This window comes from Platichthys flesus, chromosome 9, assembly GCF_949316205.1.
Source record: "Platichthys flesus chromosome 9, fPlaFle2.1, whole genome shotgun sequence".
NCBI classification, from domain to species: domain Eukaryota; kingdom Metazoa; phylum Chordata; class Actinopteri; order Pleuronectiformes; family Pleuronectidae; genus Platichthys; species Platichthys flesus.
The window spans coordinates 14,697,443-14,722,194 of NC_084953.1; the positions used below are offsets into that span (position 1 = coordinate 14,697,443).

The 24,752-nt window shown below is 41.8% G+C and overlaps 1 protein-coding gene across 2 annotated transcripts in view; it reads left to right on the plus strand.

Annotated features, from left to right (window-relative positions):
* tle2b (TLE family member 2, transcriptional corepressor b) overlaps positions 1–24,752 on the plus strand; it is a 76,056-nt gene that overhangs the window by 23,938 nt on the left and 27,366 nt on the right. For both annotated transcript variants that reach the window (XM_062395028.1, XM_062395029.1), the window contains exons 4-5: positions 3,975–4,019; positions 24,313–24,375. In XM_062395028.1, the coding sequence (XP_062251012.1) occupies positions 3,975–4,019; positions 24,313–24,375 (108 nt within the window). The remainder of the gene's footprint in view (positions 1–3,974; positions 4,020–24,312; positions 24,376–24,752) is intronic.

The following is a 24,752-nucleotide window of genomic DNA, read 5'->3' on the forward strand; positions in this document are numbered from 1 at the left end:
TTTGTCCTTCCTGTTATATGCAGTGAGCTGCTTCCTTTGAGTCGACAGTGGGGAGCCACTGAAGTGACCTATGTTCTTGCAAGGTTGCATTCGAATGCTAGGGCCCTGGTTTTTTAGCACTAAGCTGTCAGTGTAGCGGGCAAAAGTGAGACACTAAATGAAAAGAGGATGTTAGCAAGGAGGGAATGAAAGAGGAGCGAGTGCGAAAGAGACATGGAGAGTAATGACAGAGAGGTGGAGAGGCTGATGGGAGAGATGGAGGGAGAATTAATAAGGAGAGACGGACAGGAATTGAGTAAAAAAAGATGGAGAGGGCAGGGGAGAGGTGTAATGATGGAGATGTGAAGAGAGGGGCTGATGAGAGATGGAGACGGAGAGGGAGAGAAAGATGGAGAACAAAGAGAGATGTCACATGTCTTTCATGTTGAGAGGGCTGGAGGAGAGGCAGGCACAGAAACACAAAGAGCAGGCTCAAGCATGTTTGTGGGTGTGTGCCTAAATATACACTGTATGTGTGTGCGTGTATATGTGTGTGTGTGTTTTCGGTTGTGTGCATGTACTTGTGTAGAATGTGTGCACATTTTAGCATGAGAAAGAGAGTGCAAGATTGCATATGAATTTTTGTACTTGAAAAACATATTTTGTGTGTGTGTGTATCAAGAATAGAAAGGAAGGGACAGAGTACACGATGGACATGAGCTTGACAGGGGGAGAAAGAGGTGAAGATATAGACATAGCAGTTGACAAGGATGAGAGAAAACAAATACAATAATAAAGTGAATGTGCCAAGTAGAAAATGAGAGAGAACATGAAATGCAGAGAGAACATAGAGGAGAAAGATGATTGATTGATAGAAATGACAGAAAGGAGAAGGGATGCGAGAGTAGAGTGTAAAGGACGGAGATGAAAATGATACAGACTAAACAAGGGGAGGATAATGGAGAGAGTGGAAGATTGTTAAAAAAGTGAAAGAAAGATAATCGGCAGAGGAGGTGCTAAAGAAGTGACAGGTAGCAGCGAAGGAATAGCACATAGCAAAGGACTGTTAGATGGATAGATGGATGGATAGATGGATTGATAGGTGGGTTGCTGGTTAAATTCGGGAAAGACCATTGTTGTGGTTTCCAGGAAACGTACATGTACATGCTTCTCATTAGTAATCAATATATCCTCCCTAGCATACGGCTCGGGCTGCAAATTTTCTGCCTGAACCCGAGAGAGCCTGAGAGAAAAGCCTGACTTCAAACCCGACCCGAGCCTAATGTCCCCCCTGATTGTATCAGGCTTCCCCAGATACCATGAGCAAACCACAATATTATTTAAATTTGTTTGTCTGAGCTCGGCCTGACTCATCATACCAACAGGTCTCGATGGGTCCTGACGGCCTCGGGTGGGTGTCCAAGTGCTAATCCATGCCAGCCTCCTTACTGAGATGGTTCGTCACATCATAAAGATGTCACTCTGTCATCGCTCTTGCAAAGGAGTCATAAGTCACACGGCTGCTACAGATCCTGGGCAGGAAGGAAGGGAACGGGTCGAGATACCAATCCAGCACCTCGACTCAGGGTATCTGATGATACGGAGGACATATGCTATCTTTTTCCTAAAATAAATATACAACAAATCTGTAGAACTCAATGCATGGAGCTCATTTTGATCAATTTAAGTGAGGGTAAGAGGAGGCCAAGGATGGGTTTGAAGGTGGTCACCAAGCATAGTTGAATGAAAAAAAACTGATAGAGAAAACACTTAACTGTCGAATGAGAGTGACAGAAAGATAGTCAATTTGCATAAATGCTCAATTTTCTGGACTATAACCAAAAAAAATAAAAAAATAAAACCAAATGTTTGATGTTTACCTGGGAAACACTGACGTTGCCACTGAAGTAGCAAAAATATGTGAAACCATAAATCAGCCTGAGGGACAACAAGCGATACATCACCTCAAACTAAAATCTGCAACCTTTTATTTGAATTTATTCTCACAAATACATTATATCTATTTGTAAAACATTTCCTTATCATAATTGTTCCTCATTTAATGATTATTATGAGCTCATTAGTTTTTTTTCCTCATTACAGGACAAGTATATTGTATGTAATGATCTTTACTGTATGTGGTGTGGTGTAGTGTACGTGGCAGATCTGCACCTAATAATGTTCATAGCAATAAATCGAATTTGAATTAGATGAATGGGCTCGTGCATGGACCGAGACAGACAAAGATAGCGGGTGAGTAAAATAGGACAGGAAATAGACTGAGGAGATGGACTGAAATGGAGAGTGAAAGAACATCTGACAGCAAGAGAGAAAGCGTGAAGGGAATAACCAGAGAGAAGGAGGGCAGAGAGAAAAGACAGAGTGACAGCCTCTGTAAGAAAGAGATGGGAGTGAGAGGGAGGGACTGAAAGAGGAGGGGAATAAATGGAGAGAGAGAAGAGAGGACTAGACTGATAGAGTGAAAATGAACAAGAGAACGCAGAGAGGAAGCGAGTCAGTCGCGTCTCACTCTCATCATTCAGAGCGTTGCTCATCTGGTGGCAGAGGCTGCCTTCGTCACCTTGACGGATCCTTGCTGTCTGTTTGCCACTAGCGACCAACACCATTACAGAACATAACTAATGTACACACGCACAAACGCACACAGAAGAGAGTGAGTAAGTTCTTAAAGTGAACATGTGCAGAGGTGGTGGCCAGGGCATTTAACAAGCTCAAAATGGGAATGTTTAAACTTGTGCTTTCTACTTACATATATATATATATATATATAAATGATGTGCAGTCAGGGTAATTGTTGCAAAATACATTTATTTAAATATTTATTTGAAGATATTTAAAGTCAAACTAGGATAATCACCTTCAGACAGACTGTTTACGTTTTACCTTACCTATTAGATTATCAGCCTGTATGCTGTGGTTGTGTAAAACATGTCAGGAGTCTGTGCACAAAACGGTTGAAACTATTAAAGTATGTAATTGGCCTTTTGCTTTCGTTTTTAGCCGACAGTAATGAGTGTAGTCGTCAACTGGAGTTATCTTCACTTCACCTGGTTCACTGCCTCAACTGCAGCCTTTGTGCCGAGTGGGAGTGTGAATGAGCAGAGGGGCAAACAAGGGGAAACTTTAAATGACTTGCTGCATACAAGATCCAAGCCCTGAAGAAAAAGTTCACATGTGCAAAGAAGCAGTGAGACCCAAAATAGAAAAGCTGAAGCTGGGGCGCAGGAAATCTAAGCACAAGCAGAGTACATTTGAGTGCAAGCGCAGGGTTTTGAGTAAAAGTATTACAAAATCTGAACTTGAAATCAAGCCCTGCTCTTAAACTAAAAGGCAGTGCTCTTGAACAAGGATAAAAACCCATAAATAGATTGTATATTGGTAGCTGGTTTAAAAGGGAGCTTTTACACTATTCGACCCATGTACTGTACAGACACAAACTTTTAACTCTTTTAAGCAGTGCACAGCATTGTCAGCAAACACAGTGTGACTCATTATTCTGATGCACACTATATATATAGGTAGAATTAGACACACACACACATACATAAAGGCAGACACACAGAATTCAGTAAAAACACACACAGTCATGCTTATTTAGCTGCTCTGCATAGACAGCAGTTTACAGACTATAAAGCCCCCCCTTCACAAATACACACTTGCTGATAGCACATAACTAACACCAATACATAAATACCTCATTATCTATTCACACACACACACACAAACACACACACACACACACACACACACACACACACACACACAAACACTCTCTCTCTTACTCTCACTCTCTCTGTATCATCTTCTAACTCTCACTTTTCTGTCTTTCAGTAAAACCACAGTAACAAACAGCAGCATATGCAGCGACTCTGATCAACAGATGTTCAATGGGGGATATTGTGTAAGACTGAATGTTAATGTGCTGCGTGTATAAAATACTAAAGAAGCTCTGTCATTTGTGTTCCTCTCCACAGTACTATGAGATGTCCTACGGTCTCAACATTGAGATGCACAAGCAGGTAAGAGACAGATTTTTTCTTCTCATTGTCGACCCGATGATGCGCCTGTTTATGCTGAGGTTGTGTGTCTCATTTTCTGTGTAGTAGTCAGTGGGAGGAGGCGAATGTGTTATTTGATGCACACAAACTTTGTATGCCCATGTGTCATCCTGTGTGGGTGGGTTTGTACTATATATTTTCCTGCTGCTGGCCTCTTTTATGTGTTGTGTTTGCGCTGTGGATTAGCGCAGGGTTGTTGCCAAGCATGGTATAGTATCATACATATGTCACTGAATTTAAATAACATTAGCAGGATCTGCTTCAGCTTACGTTTGTGTTGCGATGAGGAGAATGCGGGACGTGGTTGAACACTGAGTTTTGGATGGCTGATTTTGTGACGTGCAGGGGTCACTGCTCAGCACTGCAGCTCACCTCCGGATGCCTTTCAAATGAAAAGAGAAGTCCGGAAATATTAGGGGAGTGGTTGTTTTTGCACTTTATTGTCTATTTATATTGATTAACTTGTATTTCTGTGTGCAGTCTCTTCTGTTATTATCAAAATAGAACAAGTGAGAGAAGAAACAACTACTGATGTTTGAATGAGTAAATATTCATACCATTAAACCAGCTTGTACAGATGGTATTCATTGAAATGGTAAATGTTTTACCAGGTATTACAGGACAATGTTGACTGACTGAGCCCAACTCTAGATGACCTCAAGGTTTAGCTTTTTTTCTGCAGCACGTGGTAGTTACCAGTCATTTTACTGTTTGGTGTAAACAGGGACATTTCTGTCACTATGAGGAATTTCCGTCAATTAGATTCCAGATAGGCCATTTATGAGATGAAATGAAATGATGATGAAATTTGTAACTTCAGCTGACAAAGCCCATAACCACCTTCCCAGCATGTAATCCATCTCTTTGCTGGTGCAGCGGGCCTCTTCTGAGGGGTCGTTTATTTGCTTACGGATTAGCTAGCATGAAGGGAGTAATAATTTGTCGCTGGCATCATTTTTGCCCTTGCTGTGTCAATAGGTTGCTGTAGCTTTGAATAGAGTACAGAGCGATAGTGAGAACACTGCCACTCATAAAGAAAATTATTGCTGAAATGGCAATGCTCCTTAGTTTTCCTGGTTGGCATTAATGAGAAACCTTTCTAAAACAACTGTTTTCATGTTGGACGTTTGTTAATACATTTCAAAAGGAAATGGCTTGTTTGATGAGGAGTTCTATGAACAGGATTTCCCCCTACAGCATTAACCAGTAGACCACTGAGTTGAAATGTGAATCTGTGATGCTAACTTGCTCTCTGCAGTTTACTTAGACACTGTCATGGATGATACACATTTAAAAAGCATTGTCTCATTGTTTGAAACCATCTCTGTAAACCTCTTAGAATGCGCATTCTGCAGTTTAACCTCAAAGGTATTGTGTCACTCTGCCATCAAAGTAATTGCAGCATAGAAATATCAATCAGCGGGGTTAGGTCCAAATACAGAGTGCAGTGTGTACACTATGGATGAAGTTATGTCCAATTACTGGCTGAGGAGTCTTTGCTATAATTTTAGTCTGACGCAGTTGTCATTTGCTGTCAGGGCCCATGTTGTTTAAATAGCTAATTAACTTTTACCCATCTGAGCGCCCATGAGTGTGTTGGTCTTAAAATGAGGTGTGGTCAGGTGCATTGTTGGTGCATTTCTTTCTTGATGCCACAGAAAGCAATTGACCATTGAAGACCTGTGGTCCTTTTCACTGTTGTTTTAATGGCACCCTATGTTACAGACAGAACGTTTTGCAGCAGTAATAAACGAACGAAGTAATCTGAGAGGCTGGTTTCCAAAAAGAAGAAATGGACTGGGGTGCTGGCTGCACCTCTGAGAGATGATAGAGGAGGAAGAAGGGGGGGGGAGGGTTAGATGACAGAGGGAGGCTAAGGAGAAGGAGGGGAGTGTGGAAAATAGGAAGAGGGGGAATGGAGAGAGGGGAGGAAATGGATAGGTGGTCAGGATGACAGAAGGAAACCAAAGAGGTACAGTTATGCAGAGGAGTGTTAAGAAAAGAAAGTCAGAAATGACAAGGAAGAAGGTACCAGGGATTCGGGCTATTAGAAGAGGGGGATATGAGAGAGAGGAAAATGTTTGAGCGACATGAAAACAGTATAAAAAAAAGGGATAAGAGAAGAGCTAATAAGGGAAACAGACACGTGGTAAAACTTACAGTATCACAGAGAGAAGTAGACAAAGAAGCAGAAATTTTCAGAAAGAATAAAAAGAAGAAGAAATTGAGAGTCTGTGATAGTATATAAAATGGAAAAAAACGACATAAAAAGGATAGATAAAAGAAGGGATAGCGTAAGAAATTTGATGGGAAACGAATGGACGGGATAAGGCATGAAAAAAGAGGTTGTAGAACAGAGGACGTGACAAAGGGAGAGGCAATGGAAAAGTAAGTGGAATAGTTTGAGAAAAAAGAGAAAGATCAATTAAAAAAAAAAGGACTCTGAAGATATAAGAGACTGCAAGAAAAAGCACGTTAGAGAAGAAAAAAGGAAAATTATAAGACAGGGGGGAATGGAGAGATGGTGTTGGGGAGAGAGGGGCTGGAAAAAAGTGTGAGAGCTGGGTTGAGAGGAAAAGAGGGGATGGAGATTAATTGAACGGATGAAAGAGAAGAGGGTAAACAGGAAGGATGGAGCCTTAGAAGAGACGGATAAAGACCTCAGAGAACAGATGAGGGGGAAAAAAGAGATGGAGGGGAAAATGAGAGCCCAGAAAGGAAAGCAATGTAGGGAAAAGGAGAGATAGAAGCGAGGGGAGGGGGGCAGCCTGGGAAAGACATGGATAGGAGAGAGACATCAAGGGAGGGAGGGGAGCTTTGAGTTGCAGTCAGAAATAATGAATCATGAATGGATTTAACAGTATCTGCTCTTATTTCCTCTCCTCCTCCTCCTCCTTTCTCCCCCCCTCCAGCTTCCTCCTAACATCCTGTCGAGATCACTGCTATTGCCTCTCTGCCTCTCTGGCTCTCTCCATCTCTTCCTCTAACGCACACTCTGTCATTATCAGTGGCTGGGCCATCTCATGTCCCGGCATTAATTGAGCTGTAACAGTCATCTCCTATACCCCGTCTCCCTACCCTCTCTTTGATTCTCTCCTCCTTCTCCTCCTCTCTGTCTTTAACTCTCCCTCTCTCTCTTTCGCTCGGTAGATTTCACACTGGCTTTTTATCTTCAACCCCCGCCCGCCTTCACCTCTCGTTCGCTGTCTTGATCTCGTCTCTATTCCTCTCCCTTCTTCTCTGCTTCTTTTTTACTGATGATTTTATCTGAACTATATGAATGCAGAAGAAAGACAACATCTCCCCCCCACCTCCTCCTGCTCTAAGCTGTACGAAGACATTGAAACACACGCACCATGCACGCACACGCCACATTATCTCACTTGGTTCACTTCCATTATCATATAATATCATATATAGCTGTATCCCCAGGAGGAGCGGGGGAAGCTGTAAGGACTTTGCACTGCTCTCTGTGGTTGTTCTATATTCATTGATATAGCACTTCTGGGGCCGGGGTAGTTATTGCCTCTATCCCCCTCGATGTGCCAGGGCACAGCATGTATATCAGCGACCTTATAATGCAGACCCATCCTGTGGTTGTTGGAGGAATATGATGATGTTCACTATGCACCGCTGTCGGGAGTGTGGTGAATAGACTGAGGCAAATTTATATTGGCATCTGATTCTAGAAGTAGGATAACAGGATAATGGTGGGAGGTGAAGAAGAATGGGCAGCTTTGTTAGATCTGTGTCCAGCAAGACTAAGCGGCAGCACAGAAACTTGTGACCCGAGTGCAGCCTGGGAAAATCCCCAAAAAAGAGGAAAGAATTATGAAAGGCAGGAAGTGAACGAGATATGATTTTCCTTCTATCAACAGTTCGACTTCAAAGGCTGATTAAGACACCGAGCCCAAAACTGCTTTCTGCTGGAACCACAGCAGCAACGAACAGCTTATCTATTCTTATCTATCATCGACATTACAACTCTGTGCATTTTTCCCAGTAGTACATAAGAGGGAATACATAATAGTACAAATAAGTAACATGACTAGGAAGGATCTGAGGAAAATTACATCTATTAATGTTATTGGTAAATACAATTTTTAGGTACCACAGGGCTCCACCCACCTTAATCACGACTAGAGGTTTGATCAAGCAAAGTCATTAGAGACTATATTAAACTATTAAAACCAAACATGCCAGAATAATTAACAGAAATTATCTTTGAGAACAATTTTGTACTTGAACTTTTTATTTTTGTCCCTGTTCCATCCACTAACATAGATGATACAGGGTTTATGAACAATACTGCATCAAACCATCAGAGGGCGATCAACATACTTGGCTTAACTATTGGGATCAGTGATGTCGTCTACCTTATATACCGTCCATGTAAAATACAAATACATGTGTTCACATATATGTCTATAATTTCAGCTGATCCCAGATAGTGTGTTTGAAATGCTTTGCACTCTTCAAGGCTATGATCAATCACAATGAATAATGTAATTCAGTGTTTGGTCTGAATGTAGCGGTATGATACAATTTTACTCACCTCGCAGACTGAAATGACATTGGAGTTGCAAATGGTATCATATTGCTTTTCTCTAACTTGCATTGAAATGTGCACACACACACACATACACTGTGCATCTTCATAGCTGTATGCAGCAGTGAGGTCCATTATTTCTGTGCTTGGATAGTGTCCCCTGTAGACCCCTAGGGCCAGCAGGGAAGCTACTGGGTCGGCATTTCAATAACTGCCTAGGTAAGTGTGTCTCAATGACTGGGAACTGACAGTGCATGACGAAAAAAATGGTGAGAAGCCTGTAAGGTTTCAGCCTTATACTGCCACTGTTATAGACAACATACCAGCCTCCTATCAAAAATAAACACCACATGTCAGTGACTTAATTTTAGCTGAAAAGGAAAGAGCAGTGCATGGAAATTGCACGTTGCATCACATAGTTACACTCCTCAACAGTTACTCACCCGTCTTATCACTGCAAACAGGAAGGTCCTGTCTGACTCCAAATTGGAGGATTCTGTCTTGTCAATTCAATATGATTATGCATGGACAATAATTACCGCTTTTAGGTGTGTGTATAAATGTCTCCCGGATTTATTTTGAAATCGATATCGCAAGGAAGGCTGCCTGAGTCAAGTCCGTACGGCTGGCTAATTGAAATACTGTGGCCTCGAAGGTTAGAATCCTTCAAACAAGATGTGTTTCTTACATTATGTAACACATTGAGCAGCTGTGACACACCTATTAAGATGTGCAGGAGTAGATCCTGATGTTAGGAAGCTGCTCATAGGCTGAGGTTGTCGCACATTTGTTTGGATGTTGGAAGCCGGAAACGGGAGGATACCCAGCAACAAGGCTATAATGGTGCTATAATAAAAAAAAAAAAATGCTTCTTAGTTAAACTCACAAATATAAAATGCTGTTCAATTATATAAAAAGTACAATGCTTAAGTTAACACATAAAAAGAGATACAAGTGTTAAAAGTTAGATGTATGTACCATAGACATCAATCTAACAGTACTCATGTAAGTACTCATAGTCCTATTACAATTGACAGTGAAGTAATAAACAATATTGATAAGAAACAAAAAAGGAATAAAAAAGCAAAGGAAAAATTATGAATAGCTAAATACTGAATCCACTTTCTTCTCTCAAAACTGCCAACTGTATTTTCTTAGGTTAAATAAAGGTTTTCAAACCATAACACAAACTCAAGCTTGATCAAAATGTTGGATACTGATTTTACAGAATTGGGGTCCAATGCCAAAACAGGGGTTGTAATGTCAAAATAAGTCTATTAGCACTTTCACTTGAGTGCAAGTCATCATACGTTTCCTGTAACTTCCAAACACCACTTTACATTTTCCACTTAATTCTGCCTCTTTTAGATTCACCCGCAGAGGAAAAACCTTAAGCTACAATGGCCTTATTTGTTTGTTTTTATGCTATTGATCTCTCTCTCTCTGTTACTCATATCCATTGGTTCTGCCCATTCATCTTTTACCAGATTGAAGTCTTTGTTCACCAACCCAAGGATATTGAGTCTTTTAACATTGAATTACACATTCAATCTTTGAAATCAAATATCATTCAAGGAGGATATCTGAACATTTTTTTTGCATGTAAATTGTCCTCTATTGAAACTCCTGAATCCTTTAATGACATTTTTAATTTAAAATCCTCCATGCTTATTTTACAGACAGAAATGTGGATCGTGATAAGAGAAATCCTCCCATTAGTGAAATGTGACTGTGTGTCAGCACATCATTGAGATTGATAGGAAACATCTTTGCTAGTCTATATATAAAACGGTTTTGGTTTGGTTCCTACTTAGAGGGATGTCACTGCTGGCTTGTTTGTTCTGTTCTCTCACTTTTTAGTTTAGTCTGAACCAAACTAACAGCACCAAAAAAAGTGTCCAACTAGAGGAGGTTGTCTCGGTCTGGATCGTACTGAACCATGGCTCTGTAAGTTTGCATCCCTTTTTCTTGTATAGTGGACTATGGGACCAATTGCAGTAAATTGACACAGAATTAAAGGAAGCCTTACAGAGGTGCCCAAGCTCGCAGGATTGATTAGAGTGTTCACTTCCGACATTATGATGTTCCCTTGGTGTATTCCAACATGTTGACTTCTGATGCTGGTAGTAATCCCATAAAGATATTACAGTGGCAATGAAATTCATTTTATGAACTGTTTAATTTATTCTCTCCATTCAACTTGAAAGAGTATTTGTCAATTTTTTTGACAACCTTACTCAAAAAGCAGCATGTAAATGTCATACATAACCAACCACATCAAATGTAACAAGGACTTGAATGTTGGTTTGAACTTACACACGTGAAAATGTCCTTAAACAAGTGTAACTTCAGTCACCCAAGCTTTGGGTCCTAAACCTCACTGAAACCAAGTCTGGATATTGAAGAGGTTTTCATTTCAACAACCGCATATACTTTCTTTATCCTAGAACAAAAGAAAAAAACACTTTGACATTTAAAATGGTCAAACTCCCATACTATAGACAGGATATTATAATGGCCAGCCTCATCATATATACAGTGTTCATATTGTGCATCAGAATGCTGGATAGAAAGAGTGTGCGGTTCACAGACCAGGCAGCAGGATATTATAGGAAGCTGTGTTTGATAGTCAGGATGCTCGGCAGCCAGACTGTTTCCCCTGTGGACTCCTGAGGACAGATGAAGCAGCTGGTTGTCCTTCCTTCCTGCTCCCTCCTTTCATTTCGCCACCACACATATGAGACTGACAGTGTGGGAGTATGTGTGTGTGTGTGTTTTTGTGTGACAGTAAAGAGAAGTCTTTATTTTTTACAGTTTTTCTATTGTACAGTTATATTGCAAAACAGTCTTGGCATTTTTGTCATGTCTTTGCAGCCATAAAATAAACAAAAAAAAAACAACCTTTAGAAGGTGCCGAAAAGAAAGTGAAAAATGAAATAAAAAAATGATGAGGAGAGAGTGAACAGATTGAAGAAGTAAACTGAGGAAATGAGTAAAACAGAAACAGGGACTGGGTAAGATTAAGACAGAGTACAAGCAGGCGAGGGAGATCGCATGAGGGAATGTTTATCTGTTTGTGTTGCATAAAAAAACGGTTTGTGTGCGGATGTGTGTGTGCATGAGCTTATATTTCTGCCTAATTAGCCAGAGCTTTCTGGCCTTTTCATGCATGTGTTTTTGCACATGTGTAGAGTGTGTGTGTGAGCGTGCATATGATGGTATATTCGCGTGAAGTTGTGACCTGAATCCTCATCTCATTTGGGAGAGGAGAGAGAGAGAGGGAGCAACAGAGAGCGCGAGCAAGGGATGCATTCATTCTCAACTCACCGCTTTGGTTCCTAATAGGATTGGGCTTCTCTCCCTCTTTCTTTTCTCAATCTCACTCTTTCCATCCCCTCTGTCTAATTTTTTCCCCCTCTCTGTCGTTTCCACCTCCCAGTCAGTTCTGTGATTTTATTACACAGTTTTGGTTTGATGTGTTTTTTTTTCAAACTGGTTTAAAAAGCTGGATTAGGACAAGTCTGCATATCTGGGTCAACCAACAGGCTTTGGAGAGGTCAAATTACTGTGTGTGTTATGGTATGTGTTGGCACTCCCACTGATCAGTGGTGTATGCAGTCCCTCTTTGCACATGTAGCATCTGTGCCATGTGTTTGTGTGTGCAGCTTTGATGTCTCTCCCTCTCTTTCCTTCTCTCGCTCTGTGTATGTGTGTGTGTGTGCGCGTGTGTGTGTGTGTGTGTGTGTGTGTGCATATATGTGTTACAGAGCTCATTCGTAAATAACGAAGCACAGAGAGAGAGAGAGCAGGAAAGAGTTTGATATAACACTTTAGGAATGATAGAAAAAATGTAACAAAATTAGATGAGAAAAAGAGCGATAAAAGTATTGGGAGCTAGCCTTTTAGCGTAATAGCATTGTCACTCTGGCAGAAGAGCCCTGTGTAGATACACAAACTGTATTGGATTATCTGTGTGTGTGTGTGTGTGTGTGTGTGTGCGCGTCCCTTAGAAAGACGGTTTGATGACTTGTTTGTAGGGCTAAGGTTAGAATCAGTTTGAGGTTATGGGCGTAGGGTAAGCTGTCATGGTTAGGCATTTAATTGTGATGAATTAGGTCAGGGTAAGGTGTTGGGGAATGCATTATGTCTATCAATGCCCCCGTAAAGACAGAAGTAGAAAGATGAGTGTTTGTGTGTATGTGTTTTTGTTACCTCTTCAGGACCAGTAGTCCTCATGGGGACTCAGGGGGACTCACGGGGCAAAAAGTAGTTTTTGAGGTCCTGGTTAAAGTCAGAGGTTATTGTGGTTAGGTTCAGTTTGGGGTTACATAGGTGTCAGATTTGTGAGTTGTTTTGATATTTGGTGGTGGTACTATCATCATTACGACAACAGTCATGCTTTCATGCTCACAATGCATATATGGAACATGTATGGGTTTCATGCTAGCATACCATAGCGGTCAATACAATGCTATAGAGAAGTCACAGATATCCCCCCACGAAGTGAATGATCAGCGTATCTGTTGAAACCTCCAACACTTTCCTGAGTCCTGCATTATGCATGAATTGGTCATGGTTAATGTTAAGCATTAGGTTTTGTCTAGGCTATCCACAATGAATGGAAGTCAATGCATGTCCCAACAAGTATAGCTGCTCAGACTTAGCAGTTACATGTGCAACCATGTTCTGTGACCAGTGTCTGAACTGACAGATAAGGAGCCAGTACTCGACATGCTGCTGACTGTGGCTTTGATAACACATGCAGGTTCAGTGTGTAGTTCATCCCAGTGCATGTGAAATCTGTGGCTGAATAAAATTACGTACTCGGCAGAGGTAATAACACAACATCTATTGCATTGATTACAAAAGCTTTTCATACAGACATAGATATTTTCCCCACAACAAATCCTGATGACTTTGGCGATCCCTTAACTTTCCCCCTTAGCACCACCATGAGGTTCCCTTTTGTGATATTAGGTGAAATGTGTGCTTAGATAAATGTTGCCATTAATTCTGTGAGACCTATTGAAAATATGTCATCACTTGGTTTGAGGAATATTAACCATAAGAACGACCTATACCACTGTAGGCATAGGTCATGTTTCCAACTGTGAGGCCAAATGAAATGTCATTTTGAAATATAGTGGGTAACCATAAAGAGGGGACGCTCAGTGTTATCACAGATACAACTGCCCGTACCCTTGGTATGATTTGCACTGCAGCAAACAAATGAGGTTAGCAACAGGGGACAATTCAGTAGCAGCTGATTTCAATGGTGGAAGGGTTCAAAGATCTCTTCTTTAGTCCACAGAGGTGCAGTTGGTTCTTATTGCTCTTGGTGTGTGGATACACTTCCAGTGATAAAGGTTTGAGAGTTGTGTGAACTGCACCTGCATTCACCAGGAGATATGGTGTTTCAAAGGTCTGAAACACCATTCAAAGGACAAAGGTCTGATTTTCTAGTACTCGGTGTGCAGTTGAACTCAAGCACTTTACCTGTGGATTCAAAGCGAGAAGCTGTATCATAGTATGTGTGCGAGCCTCTGACACACAAAACCAATGAGATAGGTCATAACAAGATTCATTAGTCTGTCTTTGTGGGTGTTTGTGTGCAATGTGCACATGTTTTGCATACAGTGCAGCCAGCTTTGCTACTTTGTGTCTGATTGCATTGCAGAAGACATGAGTTTGAGGCCGTATGCAGTCTGTCAATGCAAGCTGGTGAACTGGCACAGTGTGAATATGACTAATGGCTTAGTGTATAATATAGACAGAGAGAGGGAGGGAGGGAGAGCAAGAGAGATCTAGTTAGCTTGACAACTACAACAAATCACATGCTGTAGAAAGATCCTGTGTAGGTGTACAGTAAGAGAGAGTGTGTAACTGTATATTGCAGTGGGGGCATTCATAGAACATGAATATGTGTCATTACAAACAAGGAGTAAGTGGCCTGTAAGTGTGTTTGTGTAAAGTCCTTATCGGAACATGTATGTAACTGTGCTGGATATCAACCAATGTGTGTGTGTGTGTGTGTGTGTGTGTGTGTGTGTGTGTGTGTGTGTGTGTATGTGTTGGACGAATAGAAGTGAGCTGTCTGTATTTTTCATTCTAAATGTTTCTGCTGTCTGCTCCGCTGCCTATCTTGTATTGGTTCTGCACTGAAGGTTGAATCTGTGTCTTTATGTGACTGAGGAAGTGTGTGATTGTGCACGTGTCGTGCATGCTTGCTGGGCTCATGCTGGGAGGGTCTGCACACAGCTCATTGTTTGTGTGCTCTCTGCTCTGTTTGGATTGGTTTTCTGTGTGCCCTTGTTATGTTTGTGTGTGTGTGTGTGTGTGTGTGTGTGTGTGTGTGTGTGCAATTATTTTTGAGAGCATAGTATTCTGTGTGTGTGTGTGTGTGTGTCTGTGTGAATGTACACACATATGTTTGTCTTTCGTGTGTGTGTTTGTGTGTGTGTGTGTGTGTGTGTGTGTGTGTACAGTTCTATTTGTGTGCACAAGTCTTTGGGTGCTTGTGCGCGAGCTCCTTTTAGTGTTTTTGTGCACGAGCGTGTGTTCGATCCTCGTGTATTCTTTGCTACTCCTTTTTCCTCTCTCACTCGCTTTCTCTCTCTTTCCCTGTTTCCCTTCCTCTCCTTCCAAAATAGAGGGGCTATCAATCAGAGGCAAGGGGGATAGAGGAAGGGAGCAAGGGAAGGAGGAGGAGGCGAAGAGGAGGAGAGGAGTTGGCTCAGTGCCAAGGAAGAGGGGCTGGCACGCTGCCCAGGAGAGGGAAGGAGGGAGGGAGAGAGGGAGAGAGAGAGAGAGAGAGAGAGTGAGAGAGAGAGGAAAACAAGACTGAGCAGGACTAGAAAAGAGAGGGAGGGAGATTCTGGGAGAGAAGCAGGCCAGCGAGATAGAGTGTGGAGAGAGAAATGAGAGCAAATGAGAAGGACAGAGAGAGAGAGCCAAAGAGCAAGGCCAAGTGCATTGAGGGAAAGCAGAGCGAGAGGACACAGATAGAGAGAGAAGAGGCTGATTGCAGAGAGAGAGAGAGAGAGAGAGAGAGAGAGAGAGAGAGAGAGAGAGAGAGAGAGAGTGGGAGGAGGGGGGGTGGGGGTCAGTGTAGTGTAGAGAGAGAGTAAGCAGGAATGGTTGTTTTTATTGAAAGCTCTGCGCCCGCCTGCAACCCCAATCAGTGGGTGATTAGTACGTCACCGGCAACAAATATTTACCTTAAACTGTTCACAGAGGGGCGAGCAGGCCAATTAGAACGCAGAGGACAGTAATAAGCTCCAGGATTGGGTTTGCATGTGTGTGTGTGTTTGCACCAAACCAATCACCCTCACATTTTGTGGAGGGGTTGAGCATGACCCAAGCAAGAATACAATTTTGAAGCAGATCTGTATAAACGGGCAGATCCAGGATTTTTGGTTTCACGTTAACGTAGTTAGCCTGGAGTAGCTTCCCCTCTGGTTATCAAAAAATCATCTTGTTTTCCTTCATTAATCATGTGGTCACCATTGACTTAAGCTGAAGATGATGGTCCAAACAGCAGTACCAAACCAAACAAATCAATATTATATAATGTATTCAATTGTTACTGAAGCTGTTATTAATGTTGAGCTAGTGTTGATCATAAATATTGCTTTTATCGCCATAGTGATATACATGTGCAATAAAGGTGATGAGTTTTAAAGAAATAATTGAATTTACATGCACCCGGCATTCCCTGAAGTTTGTTTTAGTACCATTACAAGGGTTGGCTGCAATTTAATGCGTACTTTATGGACTATACACACACACTCACACACTCATGGACAGCACAGAGGCGGCAGTGGAGAAGTGACGATTTACTCGAGTTGATAACGATTCCCGTGGCACTGTAAGTGTAATCAAAACCTTTGCGAGTAAAATGCCAATAAGAGCCACTCCTTCAACACACCACCTGTTCAGGAAGATTCAAACACTTTTTCAACTGCTCCCATCCACTGCGGTACGGAAACAGAACGCTTTCTGTATTAAGACCGTAACCAACCACCCTCAAATGTCTGTCATATTATTGTAAACTTAAAGCTCCAGTAGAAGCATCCGCCTGCTCTCTAGCTTCGTTACCCTCAGGCGATGAAGCCACATCAGCAGCAGAGGGAGGACGGAGGAGATGACCGATAGGGACTGATGTATCAGTGAAGAACCAGATAAGGTGTACTGTATCGATAAACATTATGTGGCAACAGCCTGATGAGAGATTATTCACTGCTTCACCACCGCAACCTCAACATGAGTTCAGAATATTGCACTTATTAACTGAGCATGCAAACAATCGACCAGTCCGGTGGAGCCCCGGATGTACAAGGCCTTACAGTTACAGCATGTAGCCAATCAGTTCCGTCAACTACTCAGAATACTGATACTGTGAAGTTAGGAAACACAAGTTTTAAGCTGCTTCCAGACATGCACTGACTCTTGAGATCCTTCGGAGCTTCTCCAGATGTTCACACAAGTGTCTGAGTGAAAGCCTCCGGTGTTTTAATGTTTATGACATTTCTAACAGGTGCAAAAATGTACAAGGAAAAATATCCATAAAAAGACCAAATATCTCAGGATGAAAAAAGCGTAGCCTCACCTTTAGAAGAAGTCGACGAAGATGTCAAGAGAGATTTTGATAATAAGCGCTGACGTTGATGTGATGTAGAAAAAAAACATGTGATCCCCGCAGTGAAATTAATACGATACATCTTTCCTCCGTCTGCTGTGCCAGCCCTGGCCTGAACGCTCAGGAGGAAGGGCTGCTGTGTGATCGCGTCTGAGCGGAGAATTTCCTACTATGGTGTGCATTTGTGAAACTCTAGAAATCGTGCGAAGGTCATGACTGAAGATGGATATATTGTGTTAACAAGGCTGAACAACGCAAACTGCAGAATTTCCTTATATTGTGCGGCCTCTTATTATTAAATTCATTTAAATTAACTTATAATGTTACCTCTTACTAATTGTTTATTATTTCGGAAATAAGTGATGAGTAACACAACCTGAGGGCAACACTAGGATAGGATGTTGTCTGGATTTGCAACAAGGAAGTTTGCAAATCCAATTTCTTTTCTTTCAGGGTAAAGTTGACTTGGCATGCATCCTTCTCTCCATTAGCATCATGCTCCACATTGTGGCTGTGGCAATCATGCACTTTGAAGTTGTCTGACTCAGCTGGAGTCCTCTGCAGTTGGAGGTGAAGCACTTTGCTCAACAGCTGCTCTTCCTGTTTCTAAAGCTACATCCACGGAATCAAATCGGCCATATTGAGCTGAGAGAGAAGGCAGAGATGTTTGTCGACAATTATTATGGTGAGAAGAGGGGTGTCACACACACACACACACACACACACACACACACACTGAAGAGCGCCCCCATAAAGCTGGCTCGCTCAGACATAGTGGTACTCAGAGGCTGGCACAGCTGGCAGAGCCCGAGCACTCTGGGCACCGTCTCCCTCCTCCCGGGCCAATCTCAAGCCCACGCTCATCACATTCAAATTTACCGAGCTTTATTGGCAAGATGAACACGGTCACTGTTGCTTTGCCGTCATGCTGGGAGACCAAATACAATGCTGATCTTTCACAGGGAAGCGGCTTCCCCCAGTTGTTCCAGTTCAAGATCACTTCAGATTCAGAAGTGAAATGTTCAAGTACATTCTTAAAAAAAAAAAATGTTGTTGGTTCATCTCATCGTTTGAGTTTCATGGTCTTGATTAGAAGGCGTTTTTCGACGAGCTCTCATATTTCACTTTTACCTCCTACAGGCCTGCCAACAGGCTGCTGTTCCTCAATGCCTGGCCATTCCCTGCATTTTAGAGAAAACAGCTGGGGGGCAGATCCTCCTCCGTTAAGACCCCCTTCCTCCAAAACAATCGTAGTCTTTATAAGTCAATCAGACGCTGGCTTGTTGTTTCAGGAAAGTTCCACATGCAGAAACACTGTTACACCATCGCTCTGTGATGGCCCACTGCGTGTGTCTGTGTTTTTATTACTTTTTACTGTTTTGTTCATACCCTCCACCTCACATACCTGTTTCTATGTCAGTTCAAGTCATTTCCTACATCTCCCAGTGTGCCTTCGCTGAAGAGCCGGGGATGTGTTGCAGTAGTGCTGTGGGTTAAACATGTGGGTGGAGTGAGAGCAGGAGCAAAGGTGATAGAAATTGCAAAGTAATCGCAGGAGAATTATTTTCTTTTCCCAGTCAAGGAAAGCAGTAGAATGACGCCTCTCATGCAAAGCACAACTCGAGGGTCTGCGCTGCGTTCTGCTCCAGCGAGCGGTGGGTTGGTGCCTCTTCTAGTCTCATATATGTTAGTATGAGTGACATATGACTGCAGGTGCAAAATGTAGGGTCAAGGAACACTTTATTGCAGTAACAGCTAATATTACCTTTACTTTTTAAGTCTAAACTTGCATGATACATCTGTCGGAGGTTTTTCTTTGTGATCATTTATGATTAAGCAATTTATGCAGAAAAAGTCAAATTCATTGATGACGTTCAGCAGAAACTTCCGCTCAGACTGCTGCTGTAACCACTCACGTTTAAACCATTACCTTGTTTTAGATTCAAATACGTTTTTTGTGTTTTGCATTTTCATTTCCAATCACTGGTCTGCTGTGCAACATACACAACATTATTTTGGATCTACTAATACTACTACTACTACTATTACTACTACTACTACTACTACTACTGCTACTTCTCCTAATAATATTTATAATAATATTATTTTTCATACTTATAGTGCTTCATGAATGGTCAAGGACACTTATACATATAGTATAGTATATATTATTGACAATGTTCACATTCTAAAACGTAACTAGTATCCATAGTTACTGTCCTCTGTGCTTTATTCTTTTTATTGAATTGTTGCTGTAAATCTAGAATGATTCACTTATTCAAAATGCATGCAACATAGAGAGGGTATAGGCTTGTGTGTATGTTTGTGTGTGTGTGTGTTTGTGTGTGGTTGTGTGTGTGTGTGTGTGTGTGTGTGTGTGTGTGTGTGTGTGTGTGTGTGTGATATGTGTTTCTCAGCATCCGACTGCCTCTGGTACTATCTTTCATTTTTCCTACAGTTTCTTCCTCCTTCATTTTCTCCCTGTTTCCTTTCCTCCATCTTTTTGTATTTGTTTCCTAGATGCATTTTAGGGGTTTCTGTTTTCTCTATTAAAACCTGTTCTGTTCCTCCTTCTCCCTCATCTACATTTTATCTCTGTTTCACGTGTAGCCTCTCTCTTTCTCTGCTTCTCTCTGTCCCTGTGCCAACTGGCAGCGAATCTGCCCTCAAGTGTTTATTGACCAGCCCCCCCCCCCCCCCCCCCTACACTCTTCCTTTGTATCCATCCCTCCATTCATCCCTCCATCCGATCATCCCTCCATCCGGCCAGTCTTTGCCAGTACTCCTCCTTTGTGGCTGCGCTTTGGCAGGGCTGTAGAACGAGACTGTGCTGTGTTGTTTCTGACACCTGGCCCGGCTCGGACCACTTCAGCTCAGCTCACTTTCACTCTATTGTAAAACGCACCGGCTGCCGTGCAACCAGAATGTTGAGTCGGGCGGATGCTGATGTGTTGCAGACTTATACATTTATGAAGCATGTAAAAAAGAATGATTCACAGCTTGACTTGTATTAATGGATATTTTTTAGAAAGAACAATGAATCATAATTAATCTTTAACAGAGCAAAACAAACTGAGAGTTAACACCTTGCAGCTCAATGCAGCTTAGGTTTGCTGGCTCAATCACGAGTTCTCGTCGCACCTTACTACACATTGTAATTAGCAGCCAAAAGCCCAACAACATAGAAAACACAGAAGTGGAAGCAGATCCTAACAGGGCAGTTATGTTTTACATTTGGGTTTGTTAGTTTGTCAGCTAGCAGGGTTACTCAAAAATGAATTAACCGATTTCCATGACATTTTGCGGAGTCGAGGGACAGGAGCAAAGACGAGCCCACTACATTTTGTAGTGCATGCGGATAAAAAGGCAAATCCATAAAGTACCATTATATTCATTCTTTAACAGGGCGAGATAAAGCCTTGGAAGAATATGCTTTCCATGTGCCCTTCTAGTTTTAAAAACTGTTTTTGTTTGTGGCTAAAATTATTATTAAATTAATCAACATCAGAATAAAGATAATCACTTGACGATCCATGAAGTAATTAACTAATCACTCCAGCACTGTGTTAGGTAAAGTTGTTTTTCACCTCAGCCAAGGACATTTTGTTTTCTCGGCTGCCTTGAGTGTCTTTTAGCAGGATTATGCAAAAACTACTCAATCAATTTCCCTTGAAACTTGGTGGATGTTGGGGGGGGGGGGGGATATGGACCGAGAAAGAGGTTAGCGGATTTAATGAAGGAAGCAGATTCAGGATTTTTTTCCCCTGTCTTTAACGTCTGAGAATTAAAAAATGTCAACATGTTTGTGAATTTCTCCAGGAAAATGTTTTTAATCAGGCAGTGCTGATGTCTATGAACAGGTGTGATCCGGATGCATGTGATCTCAATGCATGTATATATGGTGATAAAGTGCACAGTTAGCTTTGGTGGAGATATTCAGAGACCTTCTTGTTGGATTTTATTTAAGCATTGCAAAATGGCTGATTTGTCTTCTGAAGTAACACAGAATAGAGTGAATCCTGATGAATTCGCACTGGAGGCATTTTTTCCTTATATTGCATTTCTTTTATTTGTGAACCTTTCATTCAGAGTTACGGCCACCTTTTAAAAACAGTAAATGAAAGCAGCTTAATAGACACACATTGTTCAGGTCAGTTCTGTGTCTCTGTTCAATTGTGACATATGGTCCAGCTCCACCTCTGTTGGATTATCTTTTTATTCTGTCCAAAACTAAGCCACATCATTTGACCTGCCTGACGTGATGTTGTGAAGTTGGAGAAAAACCTGAAGGGGTGGGGACAGTTCATGTAAAATCAATATAGTATATGTGAATCAAAGGTATGTGTGTATTGCATGCCTTGTAAATTCACAGTTTTACCATTTCTCCTTGGAGTTACATATTTTGCATTGAAGGTTACTTTTCATCGATCGTGAGCCTTCCACTTTTTGAGTGTAGAAATATTTCTAACGATGCTGTTCATGCACAGTCATTCAACTGATCCTGGAGGCCTTTGTCAGCGTTGGGCAATGTGCTGATTGAATTGTTGCCAGATTGCAGAGACTTTTAACAGCTGAGAGAATCTTTCCCAATCCTCAGACATTCAAAACGCAGGTTCATTCAAACAAGGGAACAGATCTATTTTTGAAGGGAACCTGTGATAACAAGATTTTTACAATTTTGTCGCACTGCATTTGGTACAATCAGCCTTTTCTCTGTAACAGCCACGCTTCAATGGAACAGCCTGCCAGACGAGTTGTGGGGCTGCAGCTCCAATAGCACTTTCAAGACCAACCTAAAAAGACTGCTAAAAGCTTCTCAGCTCTGCACTTACTAAGATTCTCCTGCATGGTCTTGATGACCGGCCTTTATATGGCGAGCATACATTTGTGATGAGCTACTCTGTAGTTTTGTGTTGCGCATTGTGTGTATTTATTTTTGTGACATTTAGAATTCTTCTACTACTTTGTGCTATTTGTGGTTGTGTTGTTTCTTACTTCTGATCTACTGAGGAACTATGACTCAAATTAGTCGTAATCTGGTAGATTAGTCATAATCTGGTACAGTGCATCAAATGGTGATGTTTTAGCTTTGTACTGTTCCCTTTAGATAAGTCAATACAAATAATGGTAAAAAACAGTATAGCTACCAGTTGATAAAACTATAACATTTATATAGTCTAAAAATTGGCTGGCACATCAAAACAATGCATATGATAAAGGTGCACAGAACAGCATCCAGCCGTGGCAAGGTATACTCATTAGTGTGTATTTAGCATCAGTGCATATCATCAAACATAAACATAGATACCGACGTGTCTGCGAAAGGGCTTTATCAGGTGACTTTTACAGGTCAACCAACATTATCGCTGTGAAGCACGACAGTATCCACTGTATGAATCCATGTGTCAACCATGCCTCGTTTTATTTCCTGCTATAATCTAATACTGAGAAAAAGTAGCGTCTAGCAGACTGATCAGGGTTTCAAAAGATACTTGTTGAACACATCAACATTATTGTGAATGACATCAGTTTAGTACAGACACACACAAATACTTCTGTCTGCCGCGTCGCTATCTCACTTCTGTCTCTGTGGTCAGCAGACACACACACACACACACACACTGACATGTATGATCTGATGAGGCTGTGTTTGTCCTTGGAACAGTGTTGTGTGTCTGGTGATAGCTAGTGTATGAAGTCATGATGAGACTGGCTTTAACTGACAGGTTAGCTGATTGTCTGTGTGTGTGTGTGTGTGTGTGTGTGTTTGTGTGTGTGTGTCATTACTGCATATGTGTGTGTATGTCGTGTGTGTGTGAGAGCCTCCATATGATGATGCACACAGCCCTGTCAGTCACTGTGTCGCCCTCCACCGCCTCCCCCTCTGCTGTCTTTCTCTTATCCTCTCCAGTATCCTCAAGTGCCAGGAACATGTGTTACTGAGGATAGAGGGATACAAAGCAAGGGTGAAAGCTAGATAGATAGAGAGAGGAAAAAAACCTGAAAGGAATATGAGTGTGCCTGTGGTAATGTGTGACAGCAAAGTAACAAAGGGAGGAAAAAAAAACGTAGAGAAGGACTGATGTTAAGAGGAAGAAAAAGGCCCTTCTGATGGGGAAAGAGGGAGGACAAATTAAAACGGAGAGACAGAGCATAATATAGAAAAAATAGAAAGATGGGAGAAAACTAGACAAAGTGAGCGAGGGAGGGGGAGGGAGATGAGGGCGAGGGATGGGAGGGATGGGAGGAAGAGGATGAATAGGGTAATAATGGCTCAGTGTGAGAGCTGTTGTAGGAAAAGAGAGAACGGCTGAGTGAAGAAGAGAACAAAATGAGGCTGAGGGCACTCAGACAGATAGAATTAGACACACCGCAGAGGTTCAGTGTGTGCCTGTGTGTGTGCGAGTGCATGTGTGTGACAGCGAGAGAGTGTGTGTCTTTATGTCTTTATGTGCTTGTGTGTGCTTGTGATGTGTGCAGGCGGCTGTAATCTGTGGATGGTGATTAGGTTTGCCACGTGTTGTTTTTCTATGTGTGTGTGTGTTTGAGGGTAAGAAGCCTGAGAGCAGGATGTACACAATTTCCAGTCCAAGATAAAGCTTTTTTATAGATTTTATAAGTTTGGAAATGGACAAATGTAATGGCACTGAGAGGTGTCTGTGACAGCCGGAGAGCTGGAGAGAGAAGGTCTTCCGCTGTGAACGCGAGTGTGTTCCTTCATGTGGCCTGTGTGTGTTTGACGGCTGAAGTGTAGAGAGGGGCGAGCTTAATGAGAGGGTGATGGTGCTGAAAGACCCCATGAGGATGATGGGGCTCTAATGTTGCCTCCATCCCTCCACCTCTGCTGCTGCTCACTCCCACGTTTTTTCTCCTCTCTGACAAAACCAGTCGCTCATCAACAGTGAGTTTTCGTCGGGCGACGGCCTAATGTGCTGTAAAGGTGCATCATATGCTCTGTGTTCGTTGTGTACTTGTTATCCTACGCCAGGCGACACATAATCATGAACCCTCTCTCTCTTCTCTCCTTCTGTTTTCCCCTCTCTCGTTCCTCTCTCTTTCCATTGCAGGCGGAGATTGTCAAGCGTCTCAGTGCCATCTGTGCTCAGATCATCCCCTTCCTCTCTCAAGAGGTGAGTGTCACAACCGCCAGACACACTTACACGTGTACCCAAAATGTGCACACACGCAGTCAGGAGAGGGCTACTCACACGTCAGGCTTGAAATGTAGTTTTTGCATTCAGAGTGCTAAATAAATCGGAATATAACATATATGGCAAAGGAAGTTTAAATACATACAGAAGATTTGATTCGTAAATATATCAAATATTAAAGCAGATATTCAGAATTATTTTTAGCTGTGACAGAAGTGTGTCAATTTTAAATTCAGTTTTCAGACAGATTATAACCGATTATATTTTTCTTATTGATCAATTTTCTTATCTTTTTAATTTTCTGCAAATTAATGAAAACTCAGCTCATAAGCTTTCAGTCTTTTCTTGTCAATTAC